Source organism: Ostrea edulis, chromosome 7 (genome assembly GCF_947568905.1).
Source record: "Ostrea edulis chromosome 7, xbOstEdul1.1, whole genome shotgun sequence".
NCBI lineage: Eukaryota > Metazoa > Mollusca > Bivalvia > Ostreida > Ostreidae > Ostrea > Ostrea edulis.
The window spans coordinates 54,084,636-54,101,005 of NC_079170.1; the positions used below are offsets into that span (position 1 = coordinate 54,084,636).

Here is a 16,370-nt window from a genome sequence, read left to right on the forward strand (position 1 = left end):
GTAGTAAAATGACAAAGTGGTCGACTTTGACTTGACAAGATACAATTGGCATACAGGTGTTCGTATGCTGGATAAAAATTCAGTTTGCAAGAGCTTGCACATGGAATCCTTGATGTTACACTGAATTTTACATTCACAGGCCATATTCACGCTTGAACAAGAGTGTTTTAGGTTCTTGCGGAATGCTCCATGTGCTTCAAGCTCTCGAAGTTCCAGTGGCAGTTTATTCCACAATTGTGCACCTAGTGTTTTTATGGCTCTTGCACCGTATTTGTTTGATGATTTCTTCACTACCAGTTTCCATTGGTCGGATGATGATCTCAAGGTCCTATGTGACTGCTAAACAGTACATAGCTCTCTCATGTATGCTGGTGCTGAGAAAGAGTGTAGTGACTTATATATGGTTGTCAGCAATTTAAACACAACCTGTTGCTTTACAGGCAATCAGTGTAGTTGTTAAAGTACCGGCGAAATATGTTGTCTGTAGCATGTTCTTGTAAGACAACGTTCATGCAACACCTTTAGGGAAATTAACATGACACGTGCAACACCTTTTTTTTATTATATCATTTTAAGACAAATATATTGTCAGTGAATCTTTTTTTTTTCAATTCAAAATTTCACTGTAGAGAGATTTACATTACATCTTCAATGATTTATTTACAAGACACAGTTGTAAAAGTGTACAATGTAACGGCCATTGGTGTATCTCTGGTTGTTGTACACTAGATTTCAAAGAAAAACACCACAACCATGGTATCGTTTAAAGCGTTCTCGCTCGTTTTCCCCGTATCAGTACGTACCTACACTAAAGGGCTTGGGTTTGAGATTACACATATTTCTGGGGTTGGCGGAGACGATAAACTAAACAAGGTTAAAAACCAGGACAGGTCTTATGCATCACGCTTTAATATACTGGTTTGGTCCGGTTTGTGAAGTAAGGTAACCACTCTTTGTCAAAATAGAACGAACTTGAAATGCAAAGCCTTTTTTTTTTCCAGATGATGTGACGATCATAATTGGTTTTGCAACTGCGGACGTGTTTAGTTTCTATTTGCATGTTCCTTTAAAAGTGGCGTACACCCATGATAGTATAGATGTGAAATTTATCGATTCAATCAATAACTGCCCAAACAAGAAAAGAAATCTGTATTGATGCCTTTCCATACTCGAATCTTTGCTGTACACTGTGAAATATGCCAGGTAAAGGTAAGAACACTTGAAATAAACATGCTATAGCTATGTTTTACTATTCAGTTTGAAATGTACAAAATTCAGATGTTATTTGTCAGGAGTTTCACGGAAATCATGTAGTATTACTTGTATATAATGTTTTGTGGCAATTTGCAACTATTCTCCAGATGTGGGCGGACTTCGTATCTTAACGCCCCCTCTCCCCCCCCCCCCTCCCCCCAACACACACTCACACACCTTTACAATGTAGTATAATTATCATAATCAATGCTCAACAAAATATAATAGTGATTTCATACATATACTAAACTTTAACCAGTGTAGAAAGGGTTTTAATTTGCAATGCTATTTTGACAGGTACATCAGGATTTATAAAGAACAGTTTTGATTATTATGATTTTTAACATTAAAAGATAATGATTTTCGTCTCCACTCGCCTTGCCTCTTGTTTACATGTAACAATCGTGAGCATTGCCGTTGTTGATGCCCCTGATGAGTTATAGAATGCGGATGAAACAACCCAGAAGCAAGAGGGGAAATTCTATCACGGGTCGGTTTTTTATTGGGGGGGGGGGGAAATAATATACTAGTAAGACACTATTTTTAAAAGGGAAAGGTCTAACCCGAGTCCTGTTTTAGGGTGAATTCTATAAGGATGCGAGTCCATGATACAACAAGAATATTAATAACATAATTCACAACTAACTGAAAATAAGACGTCACTGAATAATCTGACTGGAGATGAAACACCGATACCAATACGAGTATACCTCTGGTGAATGTTTACATTTCACTATCTCCATGTCAGCAAGTGAGTGACGCGAGTTTACTCCAAGGTTTAAATCACCACTGTCTTACTTGATAATTCTATATCCATGTATAGATTTACAAGATGTTTTGCGGGAATTGTCAAATAAATACGCGACACTGCTATTCCTTGAATATTTCAAAACCATGGACTATGCTTTGAGTTAATATTCATTATAAATTTCATTGTGTAAATTTTGACAGTGTGTTAAAAATTAAACGTGTCCACGTGCGTACTTTTTGAATATTCTTCTAATGTGCAAGCACCTATAAAATCGCCCTCTGATGAAAATTAAAATAATCGAGATTACTTCATTTAATATCAAATAGTCTGTATTAATTTTGAGACACTCCGTAAGTTAGGTCTACTTGACTTAACCTATACAAGACGGCATCTGCATGTACGTCACAGTTAGTACGCCCTGGGAAAGACCCCAATCATAAGGCAGATTCAACTCAAGCATGTGCACTCGATATACATACTGTACACCATAAACGTTTGATCAAGTCGAAATACTGTAATATTAGCTCAAATCTAAATATCATAAATCAAAGTTAAATTTGATCTTACAAGCAAATGGAAATTGGACCTTCTACGCTGAAAATGATTTAGAAAGGAATGGTTTCTTACGGATATATTACAAGTAAAGCATTTTACTAAATACTATCCAAAAGTTCGTGATGTATTTGTAATACCAGCGTGCAAATCATGGACATCTGCGGATGTTTCCATTGGTGTCCTTCTTCATCACTTAAACATCATCAAACACCTATACCGCTATATCATCATCTGAGTCTCTTAGTTAATTATGTTAATCATTGCCTTTTATTTTATCACCAGGTCTGCTTGAGAGATTGAAAAATGGCGAGAGTCTTGTTGTGGCAGAGGGTTATATATTTGAATTTGAGAGGCGTGGTTACCTGAAGTCAGGAAGTTTTGTTCCTGAAGTGGTACTTGATCATCCCGAACTTGTCAAATCATTACATGAAGAGTATGTTCACGCCGGAAGTGACGTAGTACTTGCATTCACGGTAATGATTCATTTCAAACAATTAGCAAATTTGTTGAATAGGAACTTAGAATTTGTATATTTCATATACTTACATGTAATATTCAGTAAAAACGAATCAGAAAATTAAAACTTTTTAAATTCATATTATAGGTTCCTGCAATTTATATACACTTGGTTTTCATGCTACAGTTAAAAATTTATGATATTCGATGTAATGTAAAATCATAGCACAAAGTATCAACACAAACCCGTTATACATCTGTATGTAAATTATGATAACTGCGAGATGCGTGTAACGTAAAGGAATAGTAGTACTTGTCTAAAATGTGTTGTTCTTAGACAGTTTTTTCGAAATGGACGACCTCGCCAGCTTGAATTCATATTTTGCAGTATTATGCTCACCGTGAAAAACTCAGACTTATCAACAGAGAATCCGATCTGAAAACTATGAACATGAAAGCCTTAGAAATAGCGCGGGAAGTGGCAGACCAAACTGGTACATTAATGGCGGGAAATATTTGCAATTCCACTGTGTACAAGAAGGGAGACGAACAGGCAATTAACAAAACACAGGGCATGTTTAAGGTTAGATTTCATTGTAAATGTCAATCGGTTTCTCACCTCTGTATGCGCGGGTTCGAATCCCGCTCGCGCCGGTAAGTGAGAAATTTTCCCAGTTTACTTTCGGAAGGTCGGTGTATCATTGTATCTGGGTTCTCTCTTCCAAAACTGGGTACCACCAGATAACTGAAAAATTGTTGAGTGTGGCGGAAAACATCAATCAATCAATCAATCTTACTCAGATTGATTCTGTCATCAATTGGACGTCGAATTGGATAATGGGGGATTGATTGATTGTATATTGTTTAACGTCCCACTCGAGAATTTTTCACTCATATGGAGACGTCACCATTGCCGGTGAAGGGCTGGGAAAAGTTAGGCGTACGTCCTTTGAACATGGGGGATCTTTATCGTGCCACACCTGCTGTGACACGGGGCCTCAGTTTTTGCGGTCTCATCCGAAGGATCGCCCCATTTAGTGGCCTCTTATGACACGCAAGGGGTACTGACGACCTACTCTAACCCGGATCCCCACGGGAGAGCATGGGGGAGGTAACTGTATAATATAAATACACTCAAGGAATCTCCATGAGATTAAAATGCAAAATAAAAGATGGGAGATAATGTTGTAAGAAATAGGATCGATAGGAATGTAAACATTGTCAGTTTGTTAAAGAAAGTTTCATTCATTTCGTACAGGAACAGATAGAATGGGCGGTTGAGGGCGGTGCAGACTTTATCGTTGCGGAGACGTTTGGAGAATTTGGAGAGGCTATGTTAGCCTTGGAATCTATCAAACAATACGGGAAAGGTACTACAGTAAAACTCTGATGTAGTGAATTTCTGAAGGTACTACACTCCAAATAACTACATGTACGTTAGTCTTTTACAATCAAACAATGCGGGAAATGTACTACATTTTCAATAACTACATGTACGTTAGTCTTTTACAATCAAACAATACGGGAAAGGTACTACATTCTCAATAACTACATGTACGTTAGTCTTTTACAATCAACAGTACGGGAAAAGCACTACACTCCAAATAACTACATGTATGTTAGTCTTTTACAGTCAACAGTTCTTTCTTACTGTTTCGATTATGGAAATACACACACACATTTATGTTTACATGTATCTTTAAACAGGCTTGCCTGCCGTCATAACACTGTCGGTCCCAATGACAATGATGATGCATGACGGGATACCTGTTGACGAAGCCTGCAAACGATTGGAAGATGCTGGGGCGGATGTTGTAGGGTTGAACTGTGGACGGGGTCCAGAAACAATCATTGAACCCCTGAAACTCGTTCGAAAAGCTTGCAGAGTAAATAGAGTTTTCCTCTTTCCATCAGTTACAATAAATATTCTTTCTGTACGATATCTGTATCATGAAAATAGTTTTGACTCCTACCTCTTATATTATTCAAAATTTACATTTTATTAAAGTTAATATTAAAAAAAAAGTCCACTCTCCTATACATGTATATATTATTTGATATTTCCTTCCTGTTCTTGTGAATTGGCAGGGACCAATCGCAGCACTGCCTGTTCCATACAGAACAAACGATAATCAAGTGACATTCTTCTCTTTAACAGTACCGGGAACAGGTGAATGCTTTCTACATGTTCTTAAAGCACACGTAATTCTTAGAGACAATAACCTCGAACAAAAAGTTTGGAAATGACCGTATACTCTGACTTCTTTCTATACTAAAACGAAATGTTTGTCTCAGAAAGAGTATCCTAATTCACGGGGAAAATATATCATTATAAACAATATTATGTGTATTTGTAGCAATATGTTTTAATCTATCAATCAATTTCAGTTCTCCAATTTTAAAAAAAGAAAATAAGGGTTTAAATAAGAGGTTCGATTGAACTTTTCTACTTATATGATTGATTGATTGAATATTGTTTAACGTCTCTCTCGAAAATATTTCACTCATATGGAGACGTCACCACTGCCGGTGAAGGGCTACAAAATTTAGGCCTATGCTCGGCGCTTATGGCCATTGAGCAGGGAGGGATATTTATCGTGTCACAACTGCTGTGACACGGGACCTCGGTTTTTGCGGTTTGGTTTGATTAAGAGATTCGATTGAACTTTCCTACTTATAAGTACATACATTGTAATGGATTTGCTTCTAATTTCCAGAAAAACCAGCATTTCCTCTAGATCTCTCTTCCTGTTACTGCACTCGCGAGGAAATTCGGAAGTTTGCAGAAGAGTGTAAGAATCTAGGTATCCAATATGTTGGCCTGTGTTGTGGAAATGCACCTCATTTCCTGAGAGAGGTTGCAGGTGTTTATGGAACACCAGCGGCAGCTTTAAAATATTCACCAGAAATGGAAAAGCATTTCATTTTTGGAGACGAGAAGAAAAATGATCCTTATTTCACCAAAACATACAAAGACGCCATCACGAAGAAATGAGTTTATTTGTAACAATTATCCCATAATGCACTGAATCCCTCAGAACTTGTATTGTAAATATATATCAAATATGTAAGTTTTTATCTATATTCACTTTGATGGTATGAGAAAGGGTAGTTATGTATATATATTTTTTATCTATCTAATATTGCTACGAAAGTGTTAGCTATTTGTTCAACGTTACAGTGAAATCAACTTTGATTGGTAGTTAGCTGATGATATTGATTTAAATGTTGGAGTTTGTATTGCTTGTATAGGGTATACATCCTAATGTCTGTCGTTTATCAGATGTAATGGCGTCATACAATCACAAGACCAGAGCTACATTGTATATTTCAATATCAAATTACAAAGTCGTAAACCTTTTACAAAATCTTAAGCATTATCATATATACTCAAGGTAACTATCCTGGATGGGGATAGAAACCTAGTCTATAAATATGAGTATTGGTAGCCATAACAAAGTGTGAAAAATTCTACCTCTGTCCGAAATATAGACGTCGACTCATTCAATCCTAAATTTTATGGGGGAAAAAATCTGAGATCAGCAGAAATCAATCACAAAGAATTCGAAAATTTAATCCTTTGTATATTTTTATAGAAAAATGTATCAATGAAAAAATACTAACTTACAATAGGTCTAATCAAAGTTTACAAAAACAGTGCCCGATGCTTGTTTACTACCGAGCTGAATTTACAAATCGACTGTTAAGTCCAATCAAATTCCCAGATGACAAGTCTAAATGTAATTCTGAGGAGTTCTTATTAACACAAAATTTACAGTCTTTTCATACTAAAATGAACTTCTAGAGAGTTTCTTCTCTGGAATATTCATATTTCGAGTCTAGGTCACAGATGTCAACAGGTACAATGTATTTCACAACACATACCAAATTTGCTCACAAAATGCATATGAGCCGCTATGTTAGAATCAACATGATTTGCTCACATGAGCCTCATTTGTAATTTAACATGTAAAATAGGTAAAATGCGGACGTGAACAAAATTTTGCACACGAGCAAATCCTTTAAAAACTTTGCTCATAAAATGCTCACGTAAGGAAATATGCTCACAAAATGCTCACGTAAGGAAATATGCTCACAAAATGCTCACGTGAGGAAGTTTGCTTATTTGTGTACATGAAACAAATGCTTGTCTCATTAAATATATCTATATTGACATTAACAACAATGAATTAAAAATAATTGAATGCACATGTATTCAAGATTTAAAAGTCTATAAATATACATTAAATACTTCAAAAGGATGCAAATGAATATCCATCAGGAAAAATGGGCGACGAAACTACTCTAATAAATTTCTTTAAAACGACTTTGATTTGAAAGTGGTTTGATAATGAAGAAATTCACAAGCAAATGATTTTAACAACTACTTGATACCATCTAACAAAACATGAACCATTGTATTAAACAAACGACAATCATATCACTTGTACCAAATTTTGAAGCATGCAATTCATTTGAAACTACTAACAAATTAAAGCTAATCAAACTACTATAAATAAAGCACTGGTTACAAACTATGAACAAGGCAAAGGTAACAGACGACTACCAAATCACGAGAACACTGGTAATAACTAATGACTTCTGTAACAGACGACTACCAAATCACGAGAACACTGGTAATAACAAATGACTTCTGTAACAGACGACTACCAAATCACGAGAACACTGGTAATAACAAATGACTTCTGTAACAGATCATAGGGCGAAACAAACTACTACAATGTAACAAATAACTACTATCGAGACAATTGAATAGGTCAATTATACTTTGCAAAATGATGAATTCTGATTACACACATGAAGAAACATTTACAATCACAATAAATTCTTTGAATCTTTCTTGTCACAACAATCACTTTCGTCCGTAATAACTCTACTGTCAGTTTCATCCATTTGTCATAATAGACTGCAGTTGGCTTTTCAGTTCTGAGCGCTTGTACTCACTACTCAGAAATACACTTACATGTACCAGTCTCCTTAGACTAATTTGAGAAGTGAGTACGAATTGAAGTATTCAATCTCTGTTTAAATTAAATTCATCTGACCATCTGGCATACGAAAATGTTAATCTCGGCTGAGATTCTGCTCGGCTGGATATTTGGAATGACTCCTTCACCGAATCTAGGAGCAGTCCTTTATAATTCATGTTTGGAAATTTACATTCATATTTGGCTGGTTCTAGCTATTAATGTGCACCTAGATGACATTGCCGCTCGCTTCAAATAAGTCATATTGTAATTAAACTAACTCTGTATCACTATTAATGCTGCATTACTTGCCGCCTAGGTGTGTAAATTCCATACTAAAAACTACCACTAAAGTTTCCGTTCAATTGATGACTTCTATGGCACAATATTTTATCTCCTAAAATTGAAAGAGTTTCTATTCTCTGTTTTATTAAATTGCTTGTATATAGTATCTCCGCATACCTACCTGTATATTGCTAATTTACTTAATAATCCCTTGGATGAATCTACGTTGTAATAATGCAAGGTGAAGATAACGAACAGTGATCAATCTCATAACTCCTACAAGCAATACAAAATAGATAGTGCAAACACGGACTCTTGGACACACCAGAGGTGGGATCAGGTGCCTAGGAGGAGTAAGCATCCCCTGTTGACCGGTCACACCCGCCGTGAGCCCCATATCCTGATCAGGTAAACGGAGTTATCCGCAGTCAAAATCAGTGTGCCAAGAACGGCTTAACAATTGGTATGAAACACGTCAGACAGCATTTGACCCAATGCGAGGTTGTATTGACGAACTAGATCGTTATAACGACCATAGAATTTGCGAAATGCTGACTTCAATCGAGACTGTTGAAATCCCTGTACCATCAACTTGTTTGTCAGTAGCTTACCTCGATTTAAAAACTGACTATACCCAGAACAAGCTCTTGCATATCGAATCAGTTGAGATATATAAACACCATATGCAGGTGATAATGGAATATTGCTACATAAATGTGGGAAGTTGATGATGGAGAAGCTGAAATCATCCCGTTTGTCATACAGTTGAGTTGTTAGTTTGCCGTTAATGTCTACTTTCAATAAAATATCTAAGTATGAAGCAGAAGTGGACGACTCTGTGGTGTCCTTTATTTCGAGCTCACAGGGATATATCAAATCGACATATGAATGAAAGCTATCATTGTTAATAGACAAAACGTCATCGATAAATCTAAAAGTCGAATTGAAGGTCACAGCGAGAGATTTTTTCTTCTCACGTAGAAGTTTTTGAATAAATTCTGCTTCATATGAATATAAATACAGGTCAGCTAACAAAGGAGCACAATTCGTGCCCATGGGAATTCCAACAGACTGTTGGAAGACCTGATCACCAAAGACCACGAAGATATTGTCAATGAGGAACTCTAGCATATTTTTTATTTCAACTTCAGAGTACTTGTGCGTGGAATCAGAGTGGTGTTTAACAAAGTAAGTTTTTGAATGACTGATCACTAGATATGAATATTTCCGTTTTCCGTTTTTGTTGAAGAAGCAACTGTCTATGATGTCAAAAATTCTAGTCTTTAATTTATCGTGAGGAATGGTCGTGTATAGTGTTGAAAAGTAATAGGTTTTAATGCTATTGATTTGGGAAAAATTCTGTAATTTCATACAATGAAAATATAGAATCAGAAGAATCAAAATAATTAGAATATTTAGAGTTTAGTACACTCAACATTCGTCATCAAGATACAGTACTGTACGTGGATGTCCCGTCTAAAACAATATATATGGGATCGAGTCTATAAATTGCTTGCCCAACATTTCGAACATAACATCTGGAGTTTCTTCAGAACAGTTACATTAACTCCCTGAAAACTGTTCACAATGTAACGGTATGAACATTAATAGCTACTGCTGAATTCAATTTTGACGGGTATTTTGTTGTGACTCACTCACCTGATGCTTTTAATTAGGACCTCCATCTAGATCTAGAATTATGGTGCATAACTAAGTCTTGAAGACTTGCTCTGATATAGTTTTAGATTATTGTAGTAATTACCGCCCACAAATCATAAGTAACACACCTGGAGAAAATGATAATCTGTAGATTATCATAATTTGTTAGAATAATCATACATGTAACTTTTAATGTATTTTCTTTTCTCCACAAAATGCATACATCGGATTACTTTTAAGTGTAACAAGTGTACCGCAAACGGTACTACATACATGTACGCCCGTCGGACAGTTAAATTCAACAAACGGTACAACATACGCCCATCGGACAGTGAAATTCAACCTGTAAGCACATTATGCACTCTGAATCACACACATTCTGGACAGAAAAAACCTTAAAGTAGGTCATGGTGCCCCCATTTACCCGACTGATTATGTACTTCTCTAAGAAGGAGGTTGCAATATCTGTATCCATGATGAGAAAAGCCATGAAACTTTTAGTCCCAAAGTAGGTCAGGGTTCATCAATCAAGTTGAAACATGAACTGATTATGCATTTCTTTGAGAGGGAGGTTGTGACAAAATGTCATGGCAATACCTGTATCTATAACGGCAAAAATCTATATAACTTTTAAATCTACTTTTAGTCTTAAAGTAGATCACGATGCACCTATCAAGCTGAAACGTAAACTGATTATGTATTTCTTTGAGAGAGAGTTGTGACAAATGTTCAGGGCAATATCTGTATTTGTAAGGAAAAAAGTCTGGAAAATTGTTTTCGTGAGGAGCAAAGATAGAGGCTTGGTAGAACACTTACTGGATCCAGCAATGTATCTTCGTTTGTAAGGCATCTTATGAAGTTTAGGAATCTAGTATAGGTACGCTAACTCATATTCATACGACCCAATGACTGGGATATTAAATGTGTCTAAAACTGAAGCATGGTTTTGAAGAATCTCATCTTTTAAAAGGGCAATTGGAGCATAAGTGCGATTACCAAAAGTGGAATTAATGCTAAGTTCGTTAAAAATATGGTTATAATAATGATCCTTACAAACAAAAACAATGTTGTTACAAGCTTTGTCGACTGGAACCAAAACATACAATCAATACAATTGATCACAATTTTTTTTGCAAAGGTTCGCAACAAAGTTCATGATGAGCCGATCCTCATTCGGCATTTTAGCACCATCAATTCAATATGAAATGAAATCACCACGAGCAATACATTGCTAGTTACACTTGAAGGTAAACAGCCGTAACCAGCGATGGTTTGTTGGCTTCTGCAAAATTCTGCCAGTTGGGTCGGTGTCTTTCAGTTGAGTCGGTGAATGTAGACAGACAGCTACCCAACCGCCAATCAAACAGTGTAATTTACAAAGGAAACTCAAGATCACAATAGCCACATCAAAATACTCCAAAGGCAAAACTCATATGATATAACGAGTCACGGGGTATGGTATAGAGACTGTAGAATAAATATACCCCCGTTGAAAGTGAGTAGAGCACATGTTCTTAATAATTTCTCAGATATGTTATCATTACCATAAACACTATTATTTCATGATATGCTATTATCCTTTTCCAAATTGAAAAATACTGTTTTAAACAAATGGTTGATGCTTTTTACTACAAGTGATTCAGAACATATGTAAATCCTTAATGTGTAAGAGAAAACAATCTTATCAGCTATATCATGTTTAATATCACGTAAAGTATATTTCTAAAATGTGTACGTATATAATTGATAAATATAGGCATATGTACGTGTATGTGAATATATGTATCCAATCCAAGGGACCCTTGGTACCCTAGATGAGGATTATTTGGGGATCTCTGTGAAGACTTAACCCAAATATCAAATATAAAGGATTGAATTTGAAAAAAAGTCAACTGCGCATCCTTCACGGACAAAATAAAATATGTTGGACATATTGTATCAAAAGACAGAATAGAGTCATACCCAGATAAAATGGACGAGGTATTGAAATGACGAAGACCAACAAAACCTGATGAAGTTCCATAGTTTTTTGGACTTAGTGGGTTATGGTCGAAGATATATAAAAGACTTCGTGAAAAGATAAAAACCACTGAAGGAATTGATGCTACCAACAACGCAGAAAGGTAGAAAGAATCCTAAGGCACCACCTTCCTGGAAATAGAGTTAAACATGGTCAGACTCGACTTCTTTACACATGCTGATATATAGCAAAATTTTAAGATTATCTCATATTTTTGTATATGCATTTTAACAGCATTTCATGTGAAGCAATAATGTGTGATCTTGTGACTTTGAAGTTTGGCCTACTTTTGATAAAAAATTTGACCTGTCCAATATTTTCTAAACTATTCAATTTCATACTTTGTGTATATACATGTACATTACTTCATATGGCAATACTTTTCATTCCATGACTTTTAATTTTGTGATTTTGAACTCAAAGTTTTACCTACTTTTAAGAAAACACAACCTATTAAATATGCATATGGGATTATTCTAAGTGGGGAGTTCATATTTTGTATATTAATAGATTTTCTATGACAAGACCCTGTGACACTGGTGTTTGATTTTTTGCCTTGGAGTTTGACCTACTTTTTAAAAAAAACCTGGCCTATTCAATATCTCTTGAATTACTTTCATCATTGGTATATTATAGAGTCTTCATGACAAGATTGAACTTTTGACCTTGGGATTGGACCTACTTTTAAAAAATCATATTTCACATTGCATTCATTATAAAAAAAAATTAAATTAATATACTAGTATATGAAACACATGCAACACGATAACCTTCTCCGACTTCAAAAATTGCTTCATAAGCTCAGATGTATGTGATGGAGCATTATCATGAAGTAGACGAACATGCCTAAATCCTGACACAGGGTGTCGTTTATGATAATATTTCTTGAGCTTTTTTAGTATAACATCTCAGTAATACCGACCTGTAACACTTTTGCTCTTCGGCACCGGAATTTGTACGGCTGTACCATCACATGAGAAGAATATGCGATACAGAACCTTCTTTGTGCTTATGGTTCTTTTGGCAACTACAGGTCTTCTACCGTGTTTAGTTATCCATAATTTGTTTCCAATTTTTCTTACTGGTTCGAAATAGTGAACCCATGTTTTATCTCCAGTAACAATGTTTGCAAATTGTCTTTGATTGAATTTGAGAAACATTTTGAGCAATTGCTTAGCGGTTGGTTCTCGTACCCGTTTTTTGGTCATCTGTCAATATATGCGGTATCCATCTGGCAGAAATCTTTCGTACCCTCAAAATACGCTTCAAAATGAAATGCACCCGCGATAACGATATGACCAGTTTTGGCAATATCACGAATCGTGTATCTGCCATCACTTTCAATTATTTCCCTGACTTTTGAGACATTTGCAGGTCGCCCAGATTTTGCTGCCTCTTACTTCCCCCAATTCAGTAAAAAATCTGCATTGTGCGAACTTTTATATATATAAGCTCTAATTTCTTCAATATTCTCAACCCATTTCTCAACCATTTTTACAACAGTGGTCAACGACTGGCTCTATTGAAATGACTATAAGTTTAAAACTATGTGGAGCTGAAGGCTCATGTTTATACCGTTGGAAAGGTATTGAATAGAGCTATTCAAGAGTATCATCATCCACGAAATCATGCAAAACGTCATTGCGCTGTGATACAATACACATTACATATCGAACAGCCCTCGTATATAAATTGATACTGTCTTTCGTTTCTCTAGCTGTTTGTGTCTAGATTTTAAAATACATGTATATCACGAATACCATGTGTATAAATAAATGTAAAGGAATAAGAATGTTTCTAAGTAGTTAGGACGTCCTAACTTTTAAAAGATGTTCCTAAGATATCGCCGAGATACATCCGAAGACGTGTTCTAAGTTGATCTTAGGATTTCCTAAAAAAAATTCCTAAATTATAACTTAGGAAAGTTTCGTGAAAATGTCTGCGGGTCCCCCATCTTAGATCTCTATTTAAATTGATCTCCAACTGTCCAGCTTTAATTTCGCTGAAAAAATATTTACCAATCGCGATATATTTTGTTATTTTGTCAATGTAAACGTCATGCTGTGAAACAGAATTTCAATAACGGGATATATAGATATGACATAATTCTGCTCATGGCCAGATAATATCAAGGTCTCTTTAGTCACGCCAGATAATGCCAATCTACAAAAAGGTCACGGTGAGGCTGCCAATAAATATAGAGCTGCATATTTTCTATAAGAGACTGATGTGTACGAAAACTGCTTGGAAATATATCGAGATATTTTTTTTTCATATTTCGGAGATAATTATCTCGAATTTCGATATTCTTTCTCGTAATAAAGATATCAATAAGTAAATTCGAGCATTTTTGAAATACTAATAATCGGCTTTCGTAGATATAGCAAATAATAATAATAATAATAATCATTCCCCCCGGGGAAAAAAATGAAATTTTTTTTAATGATGACAGCAATAATGATAAAAACAAAAATAGAAAATAAAAACTCAACGTTCGCCTAGTGCGCGGGGGTTGGGTGGGATTTGGTGTGCGGTGGTTGGGTGGGATTTGGTGCGCGGAGGTTGGGTGGGATTTGGTGTGCGGGGTTTGGGTGGGATTTGGATTAAGTTCTAAACCACAACATACCCAAGTTGTTAAAGTAGGCTACGATTCTCCCTTCGCCACACACCAGCCATTAGAAGCAGAAATTGTTCGTCTTTAAAAACTGAAGTTCTGTGTCGCGGTAGGCGTTGGCACGATAAAGAATCGTCACTGCTAAATGGCTCTAGGTGCCTGACATATGGGTTTAATTTTGTGACAATCAATCCACAACTGGTGGCGTTTACGAGAGAGAATTCTTTTCGAAGGGAAGTAAAATTCAAAGTAGTCAATCAATGATTATAATCACAATGAAAGTTTCCTTATTGCGCTTAGCACTCAAATGAACAAATTATCGGTGCTTGATATGTCTTTCTATCTACTCATCAATGTGAAAACGAGAGAGAGAGAGAGAGAGAGAGAGAGAGAGAGAGAGAGAGAGAGAATTCGAATCTGAGATAAGAGTAAAACAGGATTTAATGTTTGTTATTGAACTTCAGTCTATGCGCTAAGTTGATCATTTTACTCTTAAAATCTACTTTTGATTTATTCACAAAACTAGTTTATAATTTGTGGTCAAAACAACATATTCCCGAGAGGATCCGGGTTAGAATAGATCATCAGTAGCCCTTGTTTGTCGTAAGAGGCGATTAAATGGAGCGGTCCTTCGGATGAGACCTTTAAAACCGAGACCCCGTGTCACAGCAGATATTCCTTCCTGCTCAAAGGCCGTAAGCGCCGAGCATAGGCCTAAATTTTGCAGCCCTTCACCGGCAGTGATTCCGTCTCTATATGAGTGATTTCGTCTCTATATGAATGATTCCGTCTCTATATGAGTGATTCCGTCTCTATATGAATGATTTCGTCTCTATATGAATGATTCCGTCTCTATATGAATGATTCCTTCTCTATATGAGTGATTCCGTCTCTATATGAGTGATTCCGTCTCTATATGAGTGATTCCGTCTCTATATGAATGATTTCGTCTCAATATGAATGATTCCGTCTCTATATGAATGATTTCGTCTCTATATGAATGATTCCGTCTCTATATGAATGATTCCGTCTCTATATGAGTGATTCCGTCTCTATATGAATGATTCCGTCTCTATATGAATGATTCCGTCTCTATATGAATGAAGTATACAATACTTCTAGATATATATTTCATTTTTTAAATTCATGAAACAAGTAGTTAGAGACTCGGAACTAATTCAAACGTTAGAATTCATTAATTTGGTTGATATATTTTCCCAAACAGACCGTACACCGATTCTTAAAGACGTCCATATTATCAATATGATATAGACGTGGAAATATCCGAAATTTTGTATGGAAATTCAGAATTTTAGCTAATTCAAAACTTTGATCTATGGCACACATTTTTCAAAGTTCCAATACTCTTAATATATTTTTTTTAACTCTCAAATTGTTTGCTCACCCCCCCCCCCCCCCCCCCGTATCTGAAATGCAAATATTTTTTTTTATATCTATGTGAGTAGTATGTATTTATTTGATGTTATGTATTGTGTTGCATATGTTGTATTGACACCAAGAGACAAATAAATCTTTTAAAGGAATAAATCGTGCCTAAATTTTAAGTGCAAAAATGTCAAGTGGCTCAGTAACAAGCCATGTCACCCCAGTCTTTCTTTTTAATCTCCAAGTTTCGTAGAAATCAAAATTATACTTCCAAAACAACTGACAACACTAAAAAACTCTGGTGCAAACCTTTTACCAACAAAGTAATACATGTAACGATGCAAATAGATAAATTGCTACGCTTTATATGATATGCATTATGGCGTTATCAACAACCCTTAT

General features: G+C 35.7%; 1 protein-coding gene across 3 annotated transcripts; it reads left to right on the top strand.

The window, feature by feature from the left end:
• Positions 1–819: 819 nt before the first annotated feature.
• LOC125654815 (betaine--homocysteine S-methyltransferase 1-like) lies at positions 820–6,384 on the top strand. Of its 3 annotated transcripts, none has more exons than XM_048884902.2 (7): positions 820–1,209; positions 2,843–3,033; positions 3,405–3,599; positions 4,275–4,386; positions 4,724–4,902; positions 5,105–5,186; positions 5,734–6,384. In XM_048884902.2, exons 1-7 carry the CDS (start codon positions 1,197–1,199, stop codon positions 6,009–6,011), a joined length of 1,050 nt encoding a protein of 349 aa, XP_048740859.1. In that variant the 5' UTR covers positions 820–1,196; the 3' UTR covers positions 6,012–6,384. The 3 variants fall into 3 exon arrangements, with proteins under 3 accessions (XP_048740859.1, XP_048740861.1, XP_048740860.1); XM_048884903.2 differs by having other exon boundaries at positions 1,051–1,203; XM_048884904.2 differs by lacking the exon at positions 3,405–3,599 and having other exon boundaries at positions 955–1,209.
• The last annotated feature ends 9,986 nt before the right edge of the window (positions 6,385–16,370 follow it).